We start from the raw sequence: 19,328 nt of genomic DNA, 5'->3' as shown, positions 1-19,328 counted from the left end.
AAAATTCTGCCCTTAATGAAATATCATAAATTATTTCCCAGTCTGTTGCTCAAGACACGGCAGCTAAATAAATGGACAACAAGTTTGTTGTGTATATGGTATCTTTTTTTTTTTTGGTCAAATGGCACTTAAGTCTCAGAAAACATAAAAGTTAGTAAAACACAAAGATGTGTTTGTCAAAATCACAAAATGTCTCTATATTTGATTCTGTGTCTGAATACCTCCTATCATAGTGATAGCAGGTATTGGTCACCACACACGTGTACATATAATGTCACTACCAGAGCCTGGTGGTCAGCAGTGTAGATACGTGTGTGTGCTGCTGGTGGTGGTCTGGTCAGTAGGTAAGGGAGAATGTTATCTGCCCAGACCTGGACTCTTATCTCTGAGCTCACTAAGGACTGTTGGTCCTGGTCTGGGTCCTTGATAGGCCACGAGTTTCTCACACACAGCAGAGAAGGAGATAAGACAGAGAGCTTCTGTGTAATGGAAGGAAAAGATATGAGCTGGTCAAGTTTAGAGAGCTGATTCTGTGTTTCTGTTTTAGTTTTGATGTCTGACCAGCGACGCCAACCAAAACTGAACCAGTGCTGGTCATCAAAGACACATGCTCTATCTCCCTCTTACTCACACTCTTACATGCACACACACTCTGCCTCCTACATGACCTTATCTCAACTTTCCCAATGTTCAGTGGTTCTGACCTTTTGGTTTTATACCTCATTAAATTCATCCTCCCCAACAATCAGTCACAGCCTTAACTAACCTTAAATATTTGGCTGCGTACCTCACTATTGTCAGTGAAGTGCAGCCTCACAGTTTGGACCACACGCTAAGTTTTCCAGTTTAATTTAGAGATGAAGTGTTAATTTTGACAGCTGAAAAGGTATTACAAGGATATATGGGACATAATATCCAACAGCAACAATATTCTGACACTTGTGTTTCTAGTTAAGGGTATTAGCTGGTCCATACTGGCTTTAAAAGTCCTGCAAGGTCATGAGATGTCTTTCCTAGTTATGTGAAATCTGAACTACTTGAATAATGTAGGATTTATTGATCCTTGAAGTAGGTGAAACGGAGGATAGAGGGTTAAAAGTAAGAAAATAATTCAGCTTTTTGTCAGTATAAAAGAGCAGTGTGTACGATTTAGGGGGATTTTAAGTTTTTTTTTTAACCAGTTTAAATTACTCCTGGTTAGAATTTCTTCAGTGTTCATCGTTCAGGAGGTCTCTTCCTTTCCAAAATGCTAGCCCAACACCTGTTGATGTTTGCTCACCTTTTCATGCCTCTGCTTCAGCGATAGCCGTGGCTGGAGGCATTTTGTTTTCAGGTTGTCTGTCTCTCAAAAATGCCTTGAAGTCATTTTTTATAAATTTGGCACAAACGTCCACTTGGACTTTATGATGAACTGATTAGATTTTGGTGGTCAAAGGTCAAAGCCATGACCTTGCATCCATCTCATTCTTGTGAATGCCATATCTCAAGAACACCTTGAGAGAATTTGATAAAATTTGGCATCCACTTCAAGTCAAGGATTAACAGATCAGAATTCTGTGGTCAAAGGTCAAAGTCCAAAGGTCACTGTAACCTCATTTGTGGCATTCTTGTGAACCTGGTATTTCAAGAATACCTTGAAGGAATTTCTTCAAATTTGGCACAAATATCAACTTGGACTCAACAAAAAACTGATTAGATTTTGGTGGTCAAAGGTCAAAGTTACCATGACCTTGCATCCATCTCAGTCTTATGAATGCAATGTCTCAAGAACACTTTGAGAGAATGTCATCAAATTTGGCACAAACATCCACATTCGATCAAGGATTAACAGATTAGAATTTGGTGGTCAAAGGTCACTGTGACCTAGTCCATCGCATTCTCTGATAAGAATTCTGTGGTCAAAGGTTAAAAGGTACTGTGATCTTGTATGTCACGTTCTTGTGAACTTGGTATCTCAAGAATACCTTGAAGGAATTTCTTTCAATTTGGCACGATTGTTAATTTGGACTCAATAATGAACTGATGAGATTTTGGTGGTCAAATTTAGCACAAACATCCACTTAAGTTAAGGATTAACAAATTTGAATTTGGTGGTCAAAGGTCAAACGTCACTGTAACCTCATGCGTCGCATTCTTGTGAACCTGGTATCTCAAGAACACACTGACGGATTTTTTTCAAATTTGGCACAAACGTTCACTTGGACTCAACGATAAACTGATTAGAATTTGATTTTCAAAAATCAAGGTCAGTGTGACTTTGTGTCAGTCGCGTTTCGTGAACGTGACATGTCAAGAAGGCCTTGAGGGAATTTTCTCAAATTTGGCACAAACCTTAACTTGGACTTAAGAATTAACTAAGTAAAATTTGGTGGTCGAAGGCTGGAGTTAAGGTCACTGATCTCACAAAACATGTTTTTGGCCATAACTTAAGAATTTATACACTAATTATGACAAAATTTCCCACAAATGTCTAAACATATCCCCCTAAATCCTACACACTGGACCTTTTAAATAATATCAGTTTATTTCTACGAAGTCAGAATAAATGATTGATGATCAATTTGTAATTGCCAGAACTGTCCAATCAATGAGTTACCAGTCAGTTGGTATGACTTAATGTTTGCTCCTGTTGGTTTGTTTGTCCAGAGTCAGAATGACCAGGGACTGGGCCAGAACTGAAATGCAGCAATATTTTGTTTTGTTCTGTTGGTTCGGACCAAATAAACTGAACAAAAGCATCCTAATAAGGAAGAACTGCAAGTTGTCTCCATGAAGACAAATCTCTACATACCAGCAAGAAAATATATATATAGAAGTGGAAAACTGGGATCCTCTAAACTACTAATTCCCCAATATGTTTTCTTTTACTGACCATTTAAAGTTTCAGAATATTTAGTTTTCTTCAGGCAATAAAAGGGTTTTACCAGCTTTGTTTCATCACTGAAAACTGTATTAAAATTCACTTCCAGGCACCACTGCAAGGGTGATAACGGGGCATGTGACTCCTCAAACACTCCTTGTATCCCATCCACCCAGTCTTACCTGTAACTTGTGTTTTAGGGTTTGCGTGATGTGTTTGAGAACTACTACAGAAAGCAGAGGAGGAAACAGGCTCGCCTTGTGCTGCAGCCCCACTCTAACATGGTATGATCCTGCACCGTCACTCTGTCTGTTTGTGTACGCACTTTTATGTCCACACACTCCTAACTACACTTGCCCTCCCTGTGCACATACACTCCCCCTCTCCAACTCACACACACACTCCTTAATCTATAACTTATATTAATTACTGTGATTAGGAATATTGAACAAATGGAAGGTTTTGTGCTTTTTATATATACATTTGAAAATAAACCTTTAACTTTATGTTAATGTTACAAGGTAATGGATGATCAGAAAAGTATCTGGTTTATGAATCAATTATATTGTACATGTTTTCTGATGTAAATTATATTCCTGTGAAGTTGAATTTGATACATTTTGTTTTTATAAATGTATTGAATCAGGCAAATCAAAGGAATAATTCACCCTTCAAATGACCATTTGTGTATCAGTTACTCATCGCTTCGTTGAATTTGTGAAGAAAATCTGTGTTTCTCTCGTGCCTTCGTGGTGAACGAAGAATCCAAAAACGGATAAGTTTCACTTTTAAAGTTGCCCGTCAGACGGAGCTGTCTGTTTGGGAAGTACTGAGCATACGACTGGATAATGGGACTTTGATTATACTGCACGAGTTGTGCAAGGGTTTGTGAAAGGATGTTTTGATCTAGTTTTGCTGTTGTTGCTTCACTTCATCAAGAATTTTCTCTGTTTTGGATTCTTCTTTCATCGTAGAGACATGCAATAACAAAGTTGTCTTCATGAATTTGACATAAGACGCTGCGAGTAATTGATATACGAATGGTCATTTGGGAGGTAAAGTATTCCTTCAAGTAGTGTTTGGCGCTAATTGATATATTTTCTACACTTTTCCTTTGCTGTTGGACTCTTTATCCTTCTCTCTCTTTCTCCCCATCCCTCGCTTCCTTCCTTCTGTGTTTGTTTTTTTCTTCCTTTCACATTTCTAGCATGAAACTCTGGAGGGATACAGGCGGTACTTCAATCAGATTGTTGGGTAAGTCTGTCTGTCCATCTCCCCCTCCATCAGTCCATCTTCACTTTACCCACCTCTCCATCCATATATCCACCATCTTTATCTGTCCATCCATTTATTGTAAGCCCTCTGTGTAGCTTGGCAGAAGACGGAGTGAGAGACGGTGAGAAAGAGAAACTTTGAGTGAAAGCAAACATTCGACATTTAGCGACACCTCATTTCATTTCATTTAAGTAACTTCTGACCATTTGACATCTTTCATCTCTCCTTCCCTCCGAATGTTTTTTTCCATCCTTTTTCATCCCTCTGGCCACACTCACCCCTCCTCTCCTACAGTATATACTTTTCCTCTCATCCATCACTCCATCCAGCTCTCTCCATTGCATTCACATGCACATTCAGACACACACACACACACACGCACGGACACAGTGGTGACGATTGATAGAGTGTGTGTGACGGTGGTTGGCTTATTGCTGTTATTTCTTCTGTCTGTCTGACTGGAGCAGACGCTTCTATAAACACTGCCAAGGCTGGACACACACACACACACACACACACACACGCACACACACAATGGCACACACACCCTCAGGTCTGTTATTCCCATTTTTGGAAAGTGCCATCCCGTGTCTCTCATCCATTGCTGTTTCTCCACCAGTCAGTCATCCCTTCATCCATTCTTCCACTCATTTCCCATCAGTCGATCCATCCAGCCCATCATCCTTTCATCAGCATCAGTAATTTAATCCTCCTTTTATTCTCAGCAGCAGCTGAAGTTGTCTTTTTTCATTTATTCAACCTTTATTTGCACCAGGCAGGTGGATGATAGTTAATATATTTCAGTCACCCTGTGACAGTAAAACTAAACTACATGTGGTAATTTTTAGTACACACATAATAGGAAAAACAGCATGAAAGCATACATAGTAAAAAGAAAAGATGGAAGTGATTAAACGACAACAGAAATGGTTCTAAATCATTATATAATGATGGGACGTTACAGTTTCATACAACATGGGCCTGATTTTATAGATTTGGCCATCATTTGTATCATTCGTAACAGTAATACTAGAGCTGACAGGATGTCTTAGGGTGCTTTCACACCTGCCCTGTTTGGTTTGATTCAATCGAACTCAAGTCTGTTTTCCCCCTAAGTGCGGTTCATTTGGGCAGGTGTGAACACAGCAATCACACTCAGGTGCGCACCAAAACAACCGGACCGAGACCTTCTTGAAGAGGTGGTCTCAGTCTGGTTACAAACGAACTCTGGTGCGGTTTGTTTGTGGTGAGAACGTGTTCCGACCTCCATCTGAACCAGCTTGTAAATGCTGCCGTGAAAACACAAACCAACTTTTTACCGTTAGTTTGATATTTATTAATCCAGATGTTTTTTATTTATTGACGCATCAATGACTTCGACTTACAGTAGATGTTCAGTTCAACAGCTATCCAGTGTCTAATAAAGTCAAAGATTGTTGACTTCTGGCAGTACAGATTTTTTTCGCAAGAGGTTGGACATCGGACCGATTTATTGGCAAGCAGCTATTTCCTATTCCAAACTATTGTTACATCCCCCTTACAAAATCCACCATCGGTTGGCTCTAATAATAATGACAAGGTTCATATAGCACAGTTATTGTGCTTGTAATAAACTGGACTTTTCCTTAAGCAAACACATTAATAGACAAGACAACATACAATCTTTAACAGTCTGTCCAAGGACCTTTATGCTCTGTACCTTCAAATTTTCAAAGTGAAAAGAAATTTACTGTCCATTAAAAAAACAGGAAGGGGGCATTGTGCACTGTGCAAATGGAAAATAAAGTTAGAGATCAATAGAAAATCCCCTCCCTGCATATTTATTCTCCTCAGTAATGACAAAGAGACTAACCATGCCCAGTTGGGCCACAAAGTTGACCACAGTGTGGCTCATTGTGGTCTGACAAGGCTCAGTGGGCATCAGTTTGAGTGAGACATGTTGTCAGTGGACATAAACCAAAGTCACTTTGCAGGCGGTTCAGTGTGATCCATTTCACACAGGCGTCATTTCAAGAAAGCAGTATGACTTGTGATTGACGAGCGTGGTCCATTGCTGAGACAGCAGCTTTTTGTGCTTGATCGGACTAATGCCCCACTTGCTTGGCTGTCATTAGTACTTGTAAATGATTTTGTAAGTCATGCCAGCTTTTCTGGAAAAGTTGTCAGAATTCACTTAAAATGGCCACCAAAAAACTATTTTTTTTTTAAAAAAACTCAGAAGGTATAAATGTGCCAAGCAGTAGTAGGGTTATAATTTATTTTGCTAATGTCCAGTTTAAATCGCTCCACACAGATGTGATTTTCTTTGGCTGCTGCGGTGTTTTATCTCTTCAGTGGAAGCTTGACTGACAAATAAGTGGCATGTTTTTTTTTTTCACTGAGTCTAATTCCATTGCACATTTTGATTTTATCAATATATCAACTTTTCCACCAGCTGGGCACCAAATGAATCTGTGAGCTCATGTTTTCTTTGCTCTGGCAGATGCTTCTGGTTCCCCTACCGTTCAGACAGATTTCCAGCCAGTCAGGCCCAGGTTAAGCCAATCACAACCGTTTATCTAAGATGGGGCATCTTTGAGATGATGACCAAAAACTTGCAGAGCCTTTGCGCTTTACATAAAATTCGTGCTGGCGTTATGTTTGGCTTGTGCACCCTTGTTCCAGAACAGTACGCGCACAAAGCTAGCTTAGTGAAGAGGAGAGCCGTTCTGTTTTCAAAAACATCCAAGATGGCCGCTGCTGACGTGAACTTTCTGTTGACGAATTCTGATAACAAAAATGGCAGCACCTGGTAGCCCCTTTTACACTGCCTGTTCAAGACGGGAATATTGCGCCATTATGCTGCCTCAGTGTTTTTATATTTAAGGTACGATCATAGTATTGGGGAACTGAGTTGTCTCGCCTCTCAGCTGGGAACTGATGTCCGTATAAATCGGGCAGCCAGCATGGGTGGCACAGATATTACAGTTTGAAAGCATGTTATGTTTGCGACCCACTGCAGGAGATTTAAAAAGTAGCTGATAGCAGTTAGCGGCTAACTCAAAGAAGAACAGCAGCTGAAAATGCCTGCAAATTGGGAAAACAATGAGATCCGTGAGCTCCTTACCCTTTGAGCATAGGAGATCAGCTGCTGTATAACGGAGATGACAAATGATTTTTATTGCCATGTTATGCCATTGGTATTTTTTAGAAAATGCTGCTGACGCATCTGTCATATGTCACACTAGAGGCCAGTGCTGTTGTGCCTGTCATGTCTCTTATGTTTCTGCAATGCCGGGTTGCTGTGTATAACGTCACACTGGTGGTATTAGGGCTGCCCCTGACTAAGAATTTTCCTAGTCGACAAATAGTTGTCACTTGGGGCCATTAGTCGACTAGTCGCCTGCATGTTTAGGATAATAATCTAAATATTAAATTATATATTTTGGTGGTTTGAGTTGAAGGTGTGAGAAAGAATAGTATCAGTAACATTGTTAACACTGTGCTACATTACAGAGAAATACAAAACCGTACTAATGAACCTTCATTAATATAGGCCTATATTTTATCTACAAGTGCACATCACACACTGAGCGAGCCGCCTGTTAATGTTCATAAAAACTTGTGGGTGGAAACGCACTGATTATCTCTTTGAAGGTGACAGCAGGAGTCTCTGCATCTGGCCACGAAATTATGACGCATATAATGGCCCCATAAACCTACAACTTCTTGTTTGTCATTTTGGGTTCTGTATGGATAAGCTTAATTATTTTGGTGTATCACGAATGACACTCTGTTGTCTGTCTTTTCATCCTCTGTCATCCCCTCCTTCCCTCCATCCAGCTTCTTTGTTGTTGAGGATCACGTCCTTCACACCACGCAGGGTTTGGTCAACAGAGCGTACGTGGAGGAGCTTTGGGAGTTGGCGCTGTCCAAAATTGTTGCTGCCCTGAGGACTCACTCCGTAAGGACACAAGCAAGCTAAATACTGCTTATAATGACAGGACTTTATTCCCATTAATATCACACACTCCTCTGTCTCCTCAGTCGTACTGTGACAACCCTGACCTGGTGCTGGATCTGAAGAACCTCATTGTCCTGTTTGCTGACACACTGCAGGTATGTGTGTGTGATTAACTGTCCACTGTAAAGAAAGGGGAAGGCTTTCCATCCCTGCAGCACTCTTTAAAATCATACTGTATGAAATTCAGTTTTTTCTTTCCCAACTTGGTGTTCTTGTACTTCTTGTTCTTATATTCAGACATCTTGGCACATGCTGAGTAAGCTATTTGACCCCAGGGGCCCATAAAACCTGTTCAGAGCATGTTGTGTAGTTTTAAAATGGATGGCTGCCAGTCTCTGAAGAAAGACTCTCTTTCTCAATGTAACCTTTTTAGACAGAGAAGTTTATCATCTGATGTCAGTTTGCTCTCTGCTTATTTATTCTCCACTGTATGAATGAACTACCCTGGATGGATTGAGTGTGATGGATGAGAGGATGGAGAGATATGGGGGATGTGGGCAAAAACCGGACAGGAGAAACCTTCAGAGATGAGTGAGAGAGAACAAGTGGAGTGATGAATAGAGGATGGTAAAAAGTCGTTCATGTGAAGTGATGAGGTGCTGCGGAATGGTTGAATTCACCCTCAAGTACATTACGGAGGAATGTGCATTCATTACAATTTTATTTTAAGATGTTTTTGTCATTTCATCCACGTCCTATATTTGACACTTTTTTTAAAAACTTGATAGATATAAATGTAGCTTAATGAAAAACATGTAACGCACACGTTGGGCTGTATCTTACAGCCAGTGCAAAGCAAGTTGCAAACGCAACTTTCAAGGCCAAAACACACCAGTGGGGAACGCTGTGCATCAAAAATACCGCCCCTTTTATTTTGGCAGCAGCAAGATGCCCTTTGACGCTCCTGGACATGCCGCCCCACAGCATGCCACTGTCCTATTTCCAGCCTTGCTGGCCCCAGAATTAAGTGGATTGTTGCCCCACTGGCTCTCTGCTCGTACATACCAGCTCCTGTAGCAGCTCTTTTTCTCTGCTCCTGTAGCAGCTCGACTCTTCTCCTCAGCATTGATGCAAAGAGAACTCTGTAGCTGTTGCTGTGTCTCATGTGTGACAAAGAATGGATGAGGAGACTCGTTGTTGAGGTCGAGAAATATCCCTGGCTAAAGTTGGTGAAGATTCTCAGTCATCCAGGTCATGGTCACTTCGAACTGAAGAAGCTTCTTGGATGAGAGGCGAAACATCTTCAAGAAATGCAAGCAAGTCCAGTTGCTGACAGTATAGCACTTATGATCACGAGCTAAACGACCCACAATCCCATCATTATAAAGATAATTGCTATAAAGATAATGCCTAGCAAGTCATAGCTCTGGAGATCTGCTCTGCAGGTGAGAAATCGAGTTTAATTAGGGGCTGTCCACACATGAGTTTAAGCCAATGCAGAGGTGGAGGAAGTACAGATCTTTCAGTAAAAATAGTAATGACTTTGCGTAGTCATCTGTTGATGAGCTGCAGTGCGACATGTCCAGTGTGTGCTAGGGGTGGCGTGTAATGCGCGTTACATGATGCACCGCGCCGTGCCGGTGTGTTTTCAGCTTCATTGCTGGTTTCAAACCAACACAGTTGTCATTTTCACGACCAGCACCTACATTGCGTAAATAGTAAATGTACTTGTGCCAATCTGTGAGCCCATGGGCATGTAAGTCTTAAATGAGGTGCGGTCAGGTCAGGCACACTGGCTACGGTTACATGATGGCTTCTCATTCAGAATGAAATAAATCTGAATGAAATCATTCGGAATTAAAATTTTAAAGGTAGTTTACGTGGGAAATATTCATTCCGAATGAGGGTTTACACAGGAGATCAGTTTAATCGCCTTTATTTGGGTCTGCACAAGGTTTGGGACAAGGAAGGTTTCTGATTGGATAGGTGGCGGGGCGGATGTTACGTGTTTACGTTTACCGGAAGAAAACACTGTAGTCCTCGCTCCGGATAACAAGATGCTTGATGCCGCCGTCCTTAGTGCCTTTTTTGGGCTTGTTTTGCTTATATTCTTGAAGCAGCAGTACGACAACAGCCTTGTTCTGATAATGCTTCATCTGCTTCAACGAGTCCGAATGCTCTATCTCAGCCCGTTGCTATGCACGCTATATACGTCATCGCGCCAGAAGGGCAAGGAAACGAGCATGCGCAGAAAGACTGGAATAAACTTAAAGAGGAATGAGTGTATACATGCACACAAAATTCTTTCATTCGGAATGACAAACGGAATAAACCACCCCCTTTAATCGGATTTAATTTTCAATCGGAATGACCGTTTACATGACCACTTTTAATCGGAATGGCCTTTCATTCCAAATGAAAGTGGAATTAAACTGCCCATGTAAACGTACTGACTGTTGGCGTATTGTGTGATACTCTGTAAAATGTCAACGTAGCAGAGATCAGAGCAGAGTTGCTGTCCGAATCCCCATTAAGAGAGATGCTATGCACATTTACACACTAGCAGTGTCATTTCACTGATTGTTTCAGAAGCTAGAAGTTAAGTTTTGCTTTGTCAAGTTTATAACTACAGTTTCTAGTTTTGCTTAAATATCCCACAATATTTGCTGCCACCACAACACACAGAAAACTGCTGGCTTCTCTAATTTGCCAAATCCACCATCTAAAAGCACACTTGGCTTTTAAAGGGAATGAAAAAGGACACTGATTGGCTGAATACATGTTACGCCTACAGCACACCTATGATTAATTAAGGGACAAAACACAACCCCTTTGCCCCTTGCACCTTACTTTGGGTCGAGATTTTTAGCCGTTTAACCGGCAAAATGGAGTTGGACACGCTCTAAATGCACTTGCGCCACATACTTGAGCCCATGTGCTATAGATTGCTTAAATACAGCCCACATATGTGAAGCAAAAACAAAAAATTACCTGAAAAGTAGAGGTTTTTTTTCACTTGGTGGTGTAAAACTGTTTCGACCTCAGCTCAGCCTCTTTGCTCATCCATGTTCACATGTTCTGGTGCAGCTGGACGCTGACTGGTTGCTCTGGTTTTCCTGTCCCGCAGGGTTACGGTTTCCCCGTTTCACAGCTGTTTGACATGCTGCTGGAGATGAGGGAGCAGTACGGAGAAATCCTGCTCAAGAGATGGAACATCACCTTCAGGTACTGATCACTGACCGATGACACACCTTTGCTGTGTTTGCACGGCAGAGGGCGATTGGGAAATTGTCCATGTTTAGGTGATTGTGTTTGTTTTCCAGTAGCTGAGGACATGGTACTGAGTGCGTGCTGAAATGACCTTCCCCTTTCTAGTCATAAGGTCATGAGGGTGCTCCTAAGTTTGCAGTGTTGGTTTGTGGGAAACGTCCTCGTCCTGGTTTTGAAGTTTTACGACCAGCCAGAGAGAGGAAGTGTTTTAAAGCAAACGTCCGGAACATTCTCTACCCTCCAGAATGGGTAGTACCCTTACAAGACTCTGTGTGTGTGTGTGTGTGTGTGGGCTTACATGCCATTGTTTCACCATAGCTTTTGTCCAATGACACCAGTGGGACTTACAGCGAGAATGGACAAACAAACACACACTCCCTCTTTCTCTCTCTCTCTTTCACACACTCTCTAACTCACACACACACACATTTATACACACACACACACACACACTGGGGAAGCCGCAGGAATGTTGTGTTGTATTGTTGGAGAGGGAGCGCTCTCCGGTTCACGGCCTCTCCATGGAACGTTGGAACGTCCGAACTCTGGAGCGCCAACAAGAAGTGGGGGTGGTGAGAGAGGGGAGGGTGGTAAGAAAACCTCAAGCATTAGAATGACCCCCAATGGGATGATTGTGTGTGTGTGTGTGTGTGTGTGTGTGTGTGTGTGTGTGTGTGTGTTTGTGAGAGAGAAGGAGTGAGGGCATCCCAGTCATTCCAGTTGGCCTCTTTTGGATTGTCTGAAAATAGAAGACAGGAAATGACTTACCTGAGTTTTTGTTTTTCTCCTCTCCAGGCAGGTGTTGGACCAGGACAACTACAGTCCGATCCCAGTCTCAACTGAGCAGGAGTACAGACACTACACTTCCCAGTTTCCCCTGCAAGACCCCGAACTGGAAAAGGTAGAGAGTGACAGAGAAGATGGAGCAGAAGTGAGATAGAGAGCAGATAGCAGCAGGGTCAGGACTCTAAAAGCTAAAACTTCTCCTGGTTAGAATTCCTTCAGTGTTTATTGCTCAGGAGGTTTTTTCAGGGAGCCGAATTATCCAAAACAAACGGACCAGGGAATGGTTGCACAAAACACCTCAAACGAACTTGAGTTCAATCGAACCAAACCAAACAGGGCAGGTGTGAAAGCACCCTAAAACCTACACACTGGACTTTAACTCCAGCCCTGTGTGATGTTGGTTGTGCACAAAATTTGTACTAAATTTCTACTAAAATCTCACTTAATCCCTGTTTTTCCCTCCAGCTTCCCTTCCCCAAGAAGCTTCCCTTCTCCGAGTTTGTGCCAAAAGTCTACTGCCAGCTCAAAGAGTTCATCTACGCTTGTTTGAAATACTCTGAAGACCTGCATCTCAGGTACACTCACACACACAATCTCCATCTCTGTCACTCACATTCATGCTCTCAGTGTTGGCTCTTTAGTAAAGGGTTTTTTTCCGCTTGTTGTCAACCTCATGTGGAAATCTCGATTTTGTTTGTTGATCTGATGAGGGTTTGGACAACCTCGTATCTCCTCAGTTGCACCTTAAGTCACCAGCTGCTTTATTTTACCTGTTGTTGCGGGTCTCTTCTGGTTCAGAGGTTCACGTTTCCCCACCCGGAGTTTCAGTCCCCGCTGCGCAGACACCACAACCAACCAGTAAAAGTTGTTACTGAGGGGGGCTCAGACATGATCCCTCACTGGCCTCCCACCCAAAACCACTCCCCTTGAAGACTTTTTCATTTTAATTCATCTAACTAGAATTTAGGGAGTCTCAATTTTTTTTTTTTCAAAGTCAAAGATGCTTCCTTGGTAGGATGGGTCCTTCCGAGTCAGATCCTGCAGAGGCTAGGTGAGGCTCCTTCCTAACATTCGGTGAACACACATTGGAACAGGCTTGCACGTGCCCAGGTGTGCAGCATTGAAGATGATGCGCCTTCAATTCCAGCGAATCAAGCGCAAAGAGTTATGAGAAATTTCGTGCCCGCTGAGGATACACACATGCATCCTTTTAAAATTCTCTGATCTCAGAGTCCTATAATGGAAAGTTTCTCCTCCTCTGTGCCGATGCATCACCAGAAGCACACTGACTGGCAAAAAAATGATTAACTTGAAGCAATCTCAGTCAAGTGAGGGGTCTGCGACTGACGATTCGAATCTCAGACTTTCAGGGGGCAGCCCAAGTAGGGACCCGAAACTTTAGCAAGCTAACTAAGCTAACTTTGAGTTGGTCTTTACCCCCAATCCTCTCCCTCAATGCTCGTTAGCGAAAGCAAAAGTGACCCCAGATTCACTCTCGTTTTGGAACGAGCTTTGTTCGCTGGAGAGTGGGTCATGAGTAGTCTGAGTGGGCGGAAGTTCGCTGCATAGATCAGCCTCTCACTGGGCGGAACGAGCCACCCGCTGAAGTCCCGCCCTACCACCTCCGGTTGTGTAGCAGTTTTCAACCGTTTTCAACACGTCCTTTACTAACTTTTGCAGTGTTTGATCTTGCGGGGATGTAGCCATTTTTCTGCCATGGTTCGCGTCCTGTAGGTGATATTTTTGTGGGCGTGTTACACCAAAACCTGTTTCCCCCCAGCAATATTTTTGCAAGCGCACCGTTGCTGTGGCACCGCCCAGAACGATTGTGATTGGTTGAAAGAAATACAAGCAGCCAGGGCGTTTTTTTTCTCCAATGTTAAAGTGAGAGTCGGCCCAGCCAGACCTTTCTTTTCTTGAGAAAGGTCTGGTGAGCGAGACTAGGTCATAAGTGATGACTGATTGGGATTCATTCTGAATGAGTCCACATGTAATGTCACAGGAAAACCCTGCGTATTATACCTTTACACAGATCCTTAAATATGAAAAAAATCTCCCTCCTTTTAGTGTTAGTTTGAATATTGCGTAAAATTCGCCCTAGTGCCAGTTGTTGGAACTCAAACCAATCCGGATTTACAGCTGCCAGGAACTGAACTCTTGGTCACTGCATTGGGCACTGAGCACCATAATGCTCACTTGCCCAGAAAAATATTTTTCTCCATCACCTTCTGCCATTGTCTCTCTTTCTTTCCCCCTTTTCTCACTCACGTACACACACACACACAATCACACACACGGATACAGCAGACTTTCCTCAGTCGATTCTTTCCGTTCTGAGCAGGGATCTTTGTCTCATTAGATTTGGCCCGCATGAGGACAGACGCACACACACACACACCACAACTCAGCAATCAAGCCCAGCTTCTGTTCCATGTTCTGTCGAAGTTAAACAGTAACCTTCTGAGTGTGTGTGTTTGTGTGTGTGTGTATTGGTTACGGTTGATGGAAGAATTAACTAAAACAATGCAGCCACTTTTCTACCGAGGAGACGAGCAATCAGGAAACAACTTCCGCTGTCCAGAAGGATTCCACAGGGCTGGGATTCAGCCAGACAGACACACACACACACACACACACACACACACACACACACACACACACACACACTGCGATCAACGTACATGGAGACACAAGCTCATATACGTGCACGTAAACACACAGGAAACTTGAACTGCCTATGTAAACGTACAAGACCCGAAGAAGCAAACATGTTCCTGCACATTTAACAACTAAACCCAGTGTGTATCCTTGTGTTTGATGTGTATTATTAGTGTCAAGCTCTGATTTGGTCGCTGGTTTCAAACTCTGGCACTTTATTTTATTCATGCTCATATCCCTGTGGGTCATGTGGCTTTTTTCAGTGAGCATATTTGTGTGTGTATTTATTCTGTATCCAGTGTCTGCATGTTCGATACTGTTCCTCTACGGGCATCTGTGCATACGCTCACGTGTTGTGTGCTTTTTGTGTAAATAGATCTGTGTTACTGTTTGTATGTGCTCATGCATGTGTGTCAGTGTGTTGATTCTCCGTGGGGGCTGGGAACCGGGGAGGTACCATTGATCCGTGACCGGCGGAAGAATGAGAGACGGAGGCAGGAGGAGGAGTGATTGGGGCAAAGAGGAAAAAAGGTTGTCTAATCAAAGGGAAAGAATTGGTTTAATAGAAAAAAGAAGACACAAACTATCAGTCTGTGTGTATTCACTTATTTTGGCACGCTGGGATGTTAATTGTTAATTGAGGCCCAAGAAGCAGGTTTTTAGGCTCATTGTAAAACATGGGTTGGGTGTTTTCATGCCTCTATGCGGGTGGCAACTGTGTCCAGAGGCATTCTTGCGATATCTTAAGAACGCCTTGAGGAAATTTCTTCTTTGGCACAAACATCCACTTGTACTCAGTGATAAACTGATTAGAATTTGGTGGTCAAAGGACAAAGGTTAAGGTCACTCTGGCCCCCTCTATCACATTCTCATGAACCTTTTACACTGCCAGATTTTCGGCGAATGTTGGGCCGTTTTGCCAGCAAGCTGCGAGCGTTTAGACACACAGAGCCGGATTGGTGAGTTGATCTGAGGTGCCCAATTTTCTGCCTCGTAGGGTAGACATATTGGCGGAACCCTTTTAGTTTAAACAGACCGAGGCGCCCTTCCACCACGGGAGGGGCTGTTGATGACTTGCGAGAGGGGCTGTTGATGACGCCGCACGTGCGACCAACTGGCGGTGGATAAACAGGAAACAGCTAGTAGCAGGAATTAGCGAGCAGCTAGTAGCAAGAGGGAAACGCAAACCTGACAGACACTGTAAAGATGAGCAACTGGGGAGACAAGGAATTGCGCGCCCTCCTTGTCCTCACAAACGAAGAGGCCATTAACCGTCAGGGGATGGTGAAGAACGGGCCAACTTGCGAGAGAATCGCCGAAGGACTGACCAGCGGCGGGTGTTGCTTGCTCACGCTCCCCATTGCCCCGAAAAAGGCACATTCTGTATAAACAAAAGTAGGCAGGCGGCATTTTGCCACACTCCCTGATTTTACTTTTATACTGCCAATGCTGAAAGAAGACTGATTGGGCTTTCTTCCAAATTTGCACAATTCCTGTCTAAAAAGGGCTGCAGTATCTTAACACTTTCCTGCCATTGATGAGATATTCCGTCAATACCTTTTTTTCCCTGTTATAAGATAGGGGGCGCTGTTACATGTCTTGTGAAATAGAACAGCACTCCCACGTTGAAAAACAAACTAAGAAGATCCACTGGAAACCGGAACATGCAGCAGCTTGTAAACTGCAGGAAAAAAACAGCGCTGATGGAAAAGTTTACGGTAGTGCAAGCCGTGGAGATGTTGATGGACTCAGACTCGGCAATTCCTGTTTTGATCAACATTCTGTATCTGATTTAGATGTAGAAGCAAACGAGTTTGGTGGGAAAAAATGGGATCGCCATGATGGTGACAGTGATGCAGAGGGAGAAAACAGACCACTATACGATCACAGAACGTTGCAACGTGATCTGGTGTACGTCAAAGAGAATATTATTTTCATTTATTCAATTCAAACTGACGTAAGGAAAAGAGACAAAAGAAAAAATGTAAATGTTATACTTGAAAATGACTGTCTCTGACAAAAATTTGTTTTTCTCAATGCACAAATTCAAGTGGTGATAACAAAATAGAATAAGATAGAATATTCCGTGGGTCTTAAAAGGTTAGTGAATATGATCAAAATACTTGCGGTAGCTGGGGACTAATACTAATAATAGTCTGGCGGGGAAAGTGTTAAGAACACCTTGAGGGAATTTCTTCAAATTTGGCACAAACAACCACTTGGACTCAACGGGTCAGCTCTGTGATAGTCTGGTGACCTGTCCAGGGTGTACAGGCCCAGTGTCAGCTGGGATAGGCTCCAGCCCTCCGCGACCCCTAACAGGATAAGCAGTTACGGAAAATGAATGAATGAAACCTTAAAGGTACGAGTCTTCAAGAAACCTAATAAAACTATACTAAATAAATATATGCCAAGCTGCTAGAACATGCATGCTCCCTATCGTGGTATTAAACATGACAAAAATATGTAATTTTTAGCGGCAGTTGTCTGAAAAAGTTGCTCTGCTCCTGTTTGATTCTTTAGATTATTTAAACACTCTGAAATCATCTGTCTGAACCAACAAAAGTCTCCACTCCGATGTTTTCATGTGTAAAAGTTTCTCTCCGGTCTCTTGCTGACCAGACAGCGCTAATCGCTCTTCTCAATCAGAGTAATGACTCCACTATTTGACCTGGCTTGATTTCTACGGTCCAGCACACCCTGCTATCTGGTTACCACGGCGGCACGCCTTCCTGCCCACTTCAAACACACACAGATGCACAAGTCCGGAAGCAGACGGGATGATGGAGCAGGATTTTTGGTCATTGATCCCTTTGAACTCTGACCTCTCTTTGCAGTTCTGATTTGGGGGAAAGGGAGTGTGTGTGTGTGTGTGTGTGTGTGTGTGTGTGTGTGTGTGTGTGTGTGCGCGCGTGCGTGCGCGCAAGTTCACCTACTTTCCTTCTTCAAGTGTATAAAATGCGCTCCACTTTTCTACCTCCACATGTGCATCTTTGTTGTGCAGATGTGTCTGTTAGTGGTTCTACATGCTTTTCGACATGCTAGCAGCTTGTCTCTAGGGATGGCAATGTCTGTCTACAAAAGACTTTTTTCTTTTGCAGTATTTGTGAAGTGGTTTCCAACTCGTTGCACACTTTTTTGGAAGCAACCAGGCCTCCTCATTCAGCCCACTGAAGCACACCCATTTCCTGCATAAGTCTCAAGGCCAAGACACACCAAACCAGTATTAAGGAACTAGTGGCGACGAAGGACGATAGTTGTGCTGCCTCTTGTCCAAAAAGTTGCAGTTGAACACACGGCAAAGACTACAGTCAGCGACCAACCAGCATGTACATTCCACGCCTGCATGAGAAGAAACAACTCTCCATAGCAACAGGCAGCGGTAGTCTGTATTCAAGAAAGAAAACCTGAAGACCAACAGGACAGATTGAAGACGCTTGTTGGCTAGATAGCACATTGACAACACAACCTGATGTTGACAGAACAAAGGATAGCGAACAATAACACAAACAATAATGAACTGCTAATGCTAAAGAGCTTAAGGGCTAAAAAGAAAAGAAAATCTTACCAAATATAACAAGTTTGTTCTAGTCTCAAGCGCTCTTGACTTTAGCTGCTTGTTTGCTTTCCTCACTTCTGTTTCTCTTCCTCTGGAGTGAGTTGAACTGCCAATCGGAGTGATTTCACTCTCCAACAGACTCTGCTGTCGATTCAACCTGCTGAGTACGCGGAAAAAACACCAACAAGGGTCAACTAGAGCCAACAGTGTGGGACACACTGCCAAAACTAAGGCCAACTGGCGGTGCGGTGTGTCAGGACACAGGAATCAGGAATCCATGCCTTCGGGTCTTGGAGTATTATCAAGGTACAGGAATAGTACATGGAGGCGTGAGCTTGAGCGTGTATAAGCACTGGTGTGAAGGTGGAAATGAGAGTTGCTGTCCCGTTCCTGCTGTGGATCGCTGCCCGTGTTTGGGTGGAGCGAACACATGGTCATGGTGTTGATATCGGGATGTCTTGAATCTTAAATCATATCAAAACCAGAAACCATGGATTACCAGAACCATCCGGAAACATGGACAAACATAAAGCAGCAGCCAACAATATAAGAAAACGGAAATGGTAAATGGACTGCACTTGTATAGTGCTTCTCTAGTCTTCCAACCATTCTAAGTGACCGAGGCTACCATACAAGGTGCCACCTGCTACTCAGTGACCATTCGCATGCTGTCACACACCGATGAAACAGCCATCAGGAGCAATTGGGGGTTCAGTATCTTGCCCAAGGATGTCTCGACATGCAGACTGGAGGAGCTGTGGATCAAACCACCGATCTTTCGATTAGTGACCCAGCCGCCCCCACAAAGAGGACGAAATAACGGGATCACATTTCGCTGGAGTTGTACCTAGTATAACTTCATGTGACAAATGATTGATTGAAACACTCAAAATTAAGGAAACACTTCTCCACAATCGGGAATCAGAAACAGCGGAAGAGCCGAACGGTTTTGATCAGGAATGAGCAAAATATTGGAT

At 43.1% G+C, this 19,328-nt stretch overlaps 1 protein-coding gene across 2 annotated transcripts in view; it reads left to right on the top strand.

Annotated features, from left to right (window-relative positions):
• exoc6b (exocyst complex component 6B) overlaps nucleotides 1-19,328 on the top strand; it is a 160,758-nt gene that overhangs the window by 52,982 nt on the left and 88,448 nt on the right. For both annotated transcript variants that reach the window (XM_033609791.2, XM_033609793.2), the window contains exons 9-15: nucleotides 3,061-3,144; nucleotides 4,068-4,114; nucleotides 7,958-8,078; nucleotides 8,162-8,233; nucleotides 11,206-11,303; nucleotides 12,144-12,249; nucleotides 12,600-12,709. In XM_033609791.2, the coding sequence (XP_033465682.2) occupies nucleotides 3,061-3,144; nucleotides 4,068-4,114; nucleotides 7,958-8,078; nucleotides 8,162-8,233; nucleotides 11,206-11,303; nucleotides 12,144-12,249; nucleotides 12,600-12,709 (638 nt within the window). The remainder of the gene's footprint in view (nucleotides 1-3,060; nucleotides 3,145-4,067; nucleotides 4,115-7,957; nucleotides 8,079-8,161; nucleotides 8,234-11,205; nucleotides 11,304-12,143; nucleotides 12,250-12,599; nucleotides 12,710-19,328) is intronic.

Source organism: Epinephelus lanceolatus, chromosome 22, assembly GCF_041903045.1.
Source record: "Epinephelus lanceolatus isolate andai-2023 chromosome 22, ASM4190304v1, whole genome shotgun sequence".
NCBI lineage: Eukaryota > Metazoa > Chordata > Actinopteri > Perciformes > Serranidae > Epinephelus > Epinephelus lanceolatus.
This window is presented reverse-complemented; position numbering and strand designations above follow the sequence as displayed.